The 8,105-nt window shown below is 65.1% G+C and overlaps 2 protein-coding genes across 2 annotated transcripts; one reads left to right on the forward strand and one right to left on the reverse strand.

The window, feature by feature from the left end:
* Window positions 1-2,847: 2,847 nt before the first annotated feature.
* On the reverse strand, window positions 2,848-3,273 carry EMIHUDRAFT_209231 (hypothetical protein; the record flags this gene model as incomplete). Its single annotated transcript, XM_005771974.1, has 1 exon — window positions 2,848-3,273. One exon carries the CDS (start codon window positions 3,271-3,273, stop codon window positions 2,848-2,850), a length of 426 nt encoding a protein of 141 aa, XP_005772031.1.
* A 3,819-nt stretch (window positions 3,274-7,092) lies between these two features.
* On the forward strand, window positions 7,093-7,659 carry EMIHUDRAFT_355468 (hypothetical protein). Its single transcript, XM_005771975.1, has one exon. It carries the CDS (start codon window positions 7,441-7,443, stop codon window positions 7,648-7,650), a length of 210 nt encoding a protein of 69 aa, XP_005772032.1. The 5' UTR covers window positions 7,093-7,440; the 3' UTR covers window positions 7,651-7,659.
* Window positions 7,660-8,105: the final 446 nt, after the last annotated feature.

The following is an 8,105-nucleotide window of genomic DNA, read 5'->3' on the forward strand; positions in this document are numbered from 1 at the left end:
CCTCTCGATGCGCTGCTGCAGCCGCTGCCGCCCCCGGGGGCGCGAGAAGGCGCACACACACGCACCTGTATCCCGCTGCATTCGTAGTCCGCTGCATTCCGCCGTCTCTCTTCCGCTGTGTGTCCACTGCTCATTCGTATCCCCTCGACATTCGTGCGGTGTGCTCCGACCCGAAAGCACAAGGCGCGGTGTAACGCTCGCGGGCCCCCCCCCCCCCCCCCTGACCTTGGGGTGTTCATCGATGGGAGGCGTACCAGGCGCACGCGCGGCTTGCGGAGGCGGACACGGAGGCGGACATGGAGGCGCGGGCGGTCGAGGGGCACGGCGGCCTCGACGTCGCGAGCTCTGCTTCCCCGCGGGAGGAGGTGGTGAAGCACTCACACACCGCTCACCCACGCGCACTGGGCCTTGCACTCTGAATGGCGTGCGGCTCCGGTCCCTTTTAGACGGGGGGGGGGGGGAGGGGGAGCTGGCCTGTAGTAAGCAACCTCATCAAAATATATTACCTCAGGTGGGGCATCAGTCGCGGCAGCTCGTGACAGTGGTCAAAGGCCGGGGGCGAGTCGCGGCGCCGAGAGCGAGGCCGGCTTCGGCGCCGCCGACGGTGCTTCCGGGCAGCGAGTCGGCCGACGTCGAGGAGGAGGAGGAGGTGTGGGAGGAGGAGGAGGGCGGGGAGAGGAGACCTCTCTCCCCCCGGCCCGTACCACCGGGTGAGGAGAGCGAGTCTGGGCCGCAAGGCTGGGCCGCTCTCAACGCCAGGTCTCTCAACGTCCGGGCTCGGCAGATGGCGAACGCCCTAATGAGCGGAACGCAGCTCGACGCCGACCCAGCAGCCGTCGCACGGGCGGCGCGGGCGGCGGGGGCTCAGCAGGCCAGGATTAGAGAGCGCATCTACGTGGATTAGAGAGCGCCTCTCGGGCAGCGCCGGCGGCAACATCCGACGCACGTTTCAAAGGCGATCAGATCAGTGTACTTGTGTGACGTGTTGTTGCTATCTCGGGGCTCGGGCGGCCGTGGGTGTTCGGCATTCTTCATACTTTGTTTTTTTATTGACATAATCACCAGAATGTGCACACCTATGCAGAAACCTAACCTCAAAAGACAAAAGTCAAAACATTAAACATGCACAACTGCTTTTTACTCGACCCGAGTCCTCCCTCCCCCGTCCCCCGTCCCTGCTGCGCCGCTCCCGCGTCCGCTCGAGGTCGAGCGGTCGGCATGTTGTGCGAGTTTGTGTGTGTAATGTGTATGTGCCGTGTGTATGTAGGCTGGTGAAGTCTGAAGAACAGTCAGGCGCTCGGACTGGACACCAGCGCGGTATGGGTGGACGCAAGACAGATGATGACGACACGCTCGAGCGACACACAGACACAAACAAGCTCACAAGACACACAGCCAGCGGGCTGCCACACACCCTGAGTGGGCGTACACATCACTCAGGGCCACGTCCCCCCTGTCGCCCCCCCCGCAGCACGCACGGTGCCAAGAGCAAGACAGCACAAATGCAGCTACTCGTGTAGGCGCGAGCCTTACACTCAAGATAAGCTTGCGTGGATACGTGGCTGGCAGGCTGACCCGTGTGCGGGGTCACCCGCGCACGTGAAACTGAAAGCTTCATGGGTTCGAGTCGTCAAACATTGAGCAGCGGAGGTGTGCCGAGGGGGGCCGGGAGGCGGTAAGTCGTCGTCGCCCGGCGCTGCTACCTTGCAGCACCATGGCGATGACGCTAAGAGCTTCCTCTTTTCCGCCCCCCCCCCCCCCCCCCCCCGCAAGGCGCGCGATACACACATGTACATATGTTGTAGGCGCCGCTCCCGTTGGAGCATGCACATCCCACATCATGCACATGCAAGCGCATCTGCCACACATGTGCATGCGCATGTGCATGTGCATGTGCATGTAAGATGTATCGTCTATCGATCCACGATCGGGATCGCATGCCACATGCATATCTCACTTCTCAGCACTCAGTCTCAGGTGACGACAGCAGACACGCCTGCTGCTGGTCACACGCGCTCGCTCGACACTACGCCTAGGACCCACTCACAGGTGAGACTCGCTGACAGAATACCCCAGGCCCTTCATCGCCGCGAGGTTCTGTTTGTTAAACGAGAGATTCCACAGCGCCCGCACCGCTCCCGCCGCCGCCGCCTCCATCTGCCCGCAGCGAGCCAGAGCCACAAGCGGCGGGATGCCGCCCGCCTTCGCGATCGCCGCCTGGTTGTCGGCGGAGCACGCGAGACTCATCAGCGCCGCCGCGGCATACTCCCTCTGCCACTTCGTCCCACTGCGCACCAGCGCCACGAGCGGCGGGATGCCGCCCGCAGTCGCAATCGCCGCCCGGTTGTCGGCCGACGTCTCTGACATCCCTGCGGCCAGTATCGCCAGCGTACTCGTGGCTGTCAACTTCTGCCCGTCTGTGCCGCCGCGAGCCAGCGCAATCAGCGGCGGGATGCCACCCGCCATCGCTATCACCGCCTTGTTGTAGCAGGAGTTTGTCGCGAGGCGCCCCAGAAGAGCGGCGGCCGACTCCTTCTGCTCGTCGCCTCCGCTGCGCAGATGCCCCACCAGCTTCAGCACGCTGGCGCCTGCCAGCACGCTGTCGCCTGCCAGCACGCTGGCATCTGCGAGCGCCTCTCCGCGCTTCATGCCGGTGCTCGACATCGTGCCCGCAGTCCCGCCCGCTCTCGAGGTAATCTTCCGCAGGCTCATTACGCCCCGGTTCCCCAAGAATTCAACGAAAAGAACTCTCTCTCCGCCAAGAATTTTACAACAAAACTCCTCGCACAACACTGGGCACGGGACTGGCGCGCACTGGCACTAACACAGGTACACCACGGGAGCCGCCTAAGCGACTCCTGCGAGGGTGGCGAGGCACTTAGCTCCGTGCACCCGCCCACCCCCGCCACAGGCAAGCTCATTCACGACCTGCTCTGCGATGGCCGTGTGAAGAACGACTGAGATGCGCTGCTTCTGCAGCCCCAGCCAGCTCTTGGTGGTCCAAGTCACCTCATCGAGGTACTGGGCCCGCGTCAGCTTGTTCTGTAGCACGTCCGCCGCTCTCCGGAGGATCTCACGGACCCCCTTTCCGAACCCGCCGAACGATTCGAACAGCAGCAGCTGCACTTCGACGCCCTTGTCTTCCCTGGCGTAGCGATAATCCCCGCCGTAGGACGGTATGCGGCGGTCGCCGCCCACCACCCTGCCCCCCCTGGTATGCCAGCGCCCAGTCCCTTGCCCTCTCTCGCCCTTGCTCTTCCTCTCCCCCTCCATGCCGCCCCCCAAGAAACTGCGGGATCGCCAGCGTACTCGTGGCTGTCAACAAAGGGTCCCCACGCAAGGATCGACCGCCCCAGCGATGCAGAGTGACTCACTGTGTGTGCTAAGACAGGATCTCCGCAGGCAGCCAAAACGGGCCGTGCCGCGTTGTTGGTGCCTTCTTTCTCAAGCACTAACTAGCATCCGGGCGCCGCATATTCTCGCTAGCGGGCGGGTAACCTATGTGGGCCCAGTGCGCACTAGGCGCATATGCTAGCGCTATCCTGCCCTATGGGAGGCAGAGGGAGGGGGGGCGGGGGGGGGGCAGAGGTAAGGTGGGGTGAGACTGGGGAGGTCCCGGCCGGCCCGGGGGGCCCGGGGGCCGCCGCCCGGGCCAGAGGACCTCAGAGGTCCTCCATGGGGGTGGGGAACAGGTCAAAGATGACGCCGGTCCCGCCATCGGCATCGCCGCCGACGCCGTCGCCCTCGACCGCCTCGGAGGCGGAGGTCGTCGGGCGGGGGCCGGGGCGTCATGCACATGTGCATGTGCATGTGCATGTTGTCATGTTGTTGTTGTGTGTGTGTGTGTGTGTATGCCACACACACACAAGGCAGCGGGTATAGCTCGCTTTCTTCCGTTGCTTGTTTGCCTTGATAGTGCTAGCACGCGCCAGTCCGCACCTGTGTCGAGCCTGTCTGCTGTGAGAGAGAGTTGGAGCACTTGGAGTTGGAGCACGGTTGCTTGGAGTGCAGTCATCAACCTCACATCCAGGGCCGGGGAGCTAAGGAGCGCACCCAGCGGGCCAGATGATCGGCATCGGGTTGCGGGCTAGAGAGCCCTAGCCCTGGGGGGTGCGCGTTCGCAGGGAAAGGGCCGTAAAGTAAACACGAGAATTTTACAAGTAAACACGAGAACCTTGTTAAATTCTTCTGACGAGCCTGTCTGCTGTGAGAGAGAGAGTTCTTTTGTTTAAATGCTTCTGTTTAGTGCCAGGGTTCGGACTTTTTGCGGGGTATGGTAGGGTAGGGTCGCGCAACCCACCTCGAGACCATACCCCCCCGCCAGCTGACAGACCCAGCCTCCCGCCGTCTGTGCCGACCCACCTTCGCCTCCACCGCCCTCGCCTCCGCCTTCCCCCTCGCCTCCACCCTCTTCCTCGCCCTCCCCTCCGCCCTCCGCCTCGCCCTCGCCCCCGCCCTCCGCCTCGCCCTCCCCTCCAACCTCCGCCTCGCCCTCGCCCCCGCCCTCGCCGCTGGACGACGACCCAGTGTCACCTCCACCAATTCCACCGCCCCCAGCCGACTCCGACAGCGACGGCATCCCGAACGAGGCTGATCCGGACTCGGACAATGACGACGTTCCTGACACCACGGAGGGCACGGGTGACACGGACAGCGACGGCATCCCCGACTACCTCGACCCCGACTCGGACGGCGACGGCATCATGGACGCCGAGGAGGGCACGGTTGACACGGACGGAGACACCGTTCCCGACGCCACGGACCCCGACTCGGACGGCGACAACATCCCCGACGCCACCGAGGGCACGGCTGACACGGACGGCGACAACGTTCCCGACGCCAAGGAGTCCAACACCAAGGACACAGATAGCGACGGCCTGCCTGACGCGGAGGACACGGACTCAGATGGCGACAACATCCCCGACGCCGCCGAGGGCGCCGCCGACACGGACAGCGACGGCATCCCCGACTACCTCGACCCCGACTCGGACGGTGACGGCATCATGGACGCCGAGGAGGGCACGGTTGACACGGACGGAGACACCGTTCCCGACGCCACGGACCCCGACTCGGACGGCGACGGCACCCCCGACGCCGAGGAGGGCACCGGCGACGCTGATAGCGACGGCATCCCCGACGCCAAGGAGTCCAACACCACGGACACGGACAGCGACGGCCTGACTGAGGCGCAGGACCCTGACTCGGACGGCGACAGCATCCCCGACGCCGCCGGGCACCGCCGATACGGATGGCTGCCCCGGTTTTGGGTTGCTCGCTATTGGCGAGATGATCAGGGGCTATGATCGCACTGTCACGGTGGCCAACGATGGCGCCTGCTGTGAGCTGGGCGGCAGCAACGCAGCTTACTGCGGCTATGACGAGGGGACTGACAGCTGCACCTTCTACGTTGGATACGCTTGCGGGCTGGCCAAGAAGGTGGCGCGAAGGCTCTCTGAGGCCCAAGAGACCTCGACGACGACCTACTTCAAGGTGAAAGACGCCGACAGCGACGGCATCCCCGACTACCTCGACCCCGACTCGGACGGCGACGGGTCGCCCGATGCGGAGGAGGTCAGTGGCGACTCGGACAGCGACGGCATCCCGAACGAGGCTGACCCGGCTGGGGCAGAGAAAGACCCGTGCGAGAGAACCAGATGCCGCCTCGCCGCCGCCAGGTAGCACATGCACACACTGGCAAACACGAGACGTGCGCGGGTGAGCACAGGCGACCGCGCCTGGGACTCACGGGTGCGGCACGGGGACGCTCCCCCGACGTAGGCACCTCCACTTTGCGAGAGGCGGCGAAGCCGACTTCAGGGGGCGCGACGGCGTCTACTACAACTTCTTCTCGGCGCCAGGCTTTACCGTGAACGTCAAGACGGAGGAGAGCTGTACAACCGTGCAAGCCACAGCTGCAAGCCTTCCCTAAAGCTGAGCGCGCGTGTAAATAGGCTGCCACTTTCCGACTCCACAAGGAAAGAAAGCAGGATCTGATCGTGGACGGCTCCTTCATCACAGAGGTGCACGTCGTCGCCGGCGGCATCTCGTTGCCTGCTTGGGCGTGGGCCAACGCGTCCTGCTGGGCCAACCAGCTCGACGATCACAACACCGGTACCGCCCCCCTCTCCGCCCCCCCTCCCCACCCCCTCCCCTCCCACTTACCACCGTCAGCCTCAACACACGTTCATCACCCACCGCCTTCACTTTGGCTAGGCTGGCACGTGATCAATGGCACGTGCGCCAGCCGCCCGTTCCAGCTTGGGACTGGCGGCCACAAGGTCTGCGACGACCTCGACATCAAGATGAAGTGCTGCGCCATAGATGCGCGACCGCCCATGGGCTTGAGCGTCCCCTTTGTGCGTGATGCACCGCACTCTTGCCCGCCGTGCTGTGATGTCCAGCACATTGCCCGCCTATAGGTTCTCCAGTGCCGTCTTCAAGTACCGCGACGCCTGGGCCATCGTCGTGCGCGGCAACTACGTTTTTGATCGCAAAAGCGGGCCGAGCCACCGCCTCGATCTTGCATTCAAGCAGATTGGCGACGCGGCGGCGCGCTCCCTCCCGCACGGCATCATCGGGCAATCATTCTCCACCAACGGGCCGCGCCACGGCAAGCAAGACGTCTACCCCTCTTCCGGCCGCATCGCCACGAGCGCGATGGCGGAAGGGGCCATCGAGGGCGACGCCGCCATGTACGAGGTGGCGCGTCCTTACGCCACCGAATTCGCCTTCTCGCGCTTTATGAGCGCCGCTCCCGCCGAGGAGGCTTCGCCGAGTGGGCTGCTCCTCCCGGGCGAGGCTTCCTCGACCGCGCGCGGAGGGCGGTTCGGCGAGTAACACTCAGCAGGACTTTTGTAAAGCATGCCTGTCGCGTCGCTGGCCGCGATATGCTGACGCTTTACCTAGCGCCGGCCTGGCGCTGTAGCCGATTACCACGCACGTAGTAGTGCCTTGGTACACTATTCACTATTCCTTCGACGTACACCTACCGCTTTAACCTTACACGACACGGTCTCCTCTCCCTGCCTCTCGGACCGCGTCCCCGGGGTCAGGAGTCCGAGAGGATTATTTTTTCGGAGAAGGTGCCGGCTCTAGTGTTTTCATATCTCAAGCCGCAAAGTGTCCTAGAGCCGTAGTGCTAGTCCACGTAAAGTACCGACACGACAAGTGGAATCTCATGTCAGTGTGCATCAAGGGAGCATGGCCGTGTTCACGCTGCATGGCCCCTCCCAACTGCAACTCTCACGACTCAACCGGGGGACACGGACGCGTTTGACTGTGCGATCCCGCTAGGAGAGAGTCTGCGCGTCTAGAGCGCCCTCGGGCGCGCTCCCGCCACCTCGCCGTCCAGCCACGAGCAAGAGCGCGCACCGCGCCCCTCCTGCAGCCTCGCTGCTCACTGCTCACTGTCGCGCGCGTGCTCTCTGTCCAGAGCCATGCATGGGGGAGAGGGGCGGCGCAGCCCCCCTCCCCCCTCACCCCGCCCGCACCACCGGCGCCGCCGTCGCCGGCGCACCCCCGGCCTGCATCAGCGAAGTCGGCAAACCCGCCGCCGCGCTGGCCAAGCTCGATGCCGGCACGCTCGCCAGCGGCGCGCATGTCACCGTCGCCGCTGCGGCACTGGCGGCGTTGTGTGCGTCGACGGGGTAGGGCGGCTGCCGCAGCTCTCGCGGAGCATTGTCCGCGAAGAACTGCAGCGCCTCGTCGCCCCAAGGCAGTCCGGCCGTGAACAAGCCCGCCGACGAAAACAGCGACTGCAGGTCGATGGAGTGCGAGCCGACGTTGGCCGCGCCGTCGGGTGCCGCCACCCCGCCGTGCAGCGGCGCCAGCCCAGACTCGAGTGCGTCCAGCTGCGCCTGCAGATTCTCGACGCTCTGCGGCCGCGGCGCGACGGGGGCCTGCCCGCCGAGGCCAGCGGCGGAGAGGCTGCTGCTGCCAAGGCCGAGCGACGCAACGACGCTCGGGGGCACCTGTGGTGAGTGGACGGCTCTTGAATTCACACCGCGAACTGACTGACTAGCTGAGCGATGGTGAAAGCGGGCGCACCACGGCGGCGGGAGAGCGCGACGTGCTGCCGAACTGAGCCGCGGCGGCCGCGGCGGTGG

This window comes from Emiliania huxleyi (genome assembly GCF_000372725.1).
Source record: "Emiliania huxleyi CCMP1516 unplaced genomic scaffold EMIHUscaffold_37, whole genome shotgun sequence".
Taxonomy (NCBI): Eukaryota; Haptophyta; order Isochrysidales; family Noelaerhabdaceae; genus Emiliania; species Emiliania huxleyi.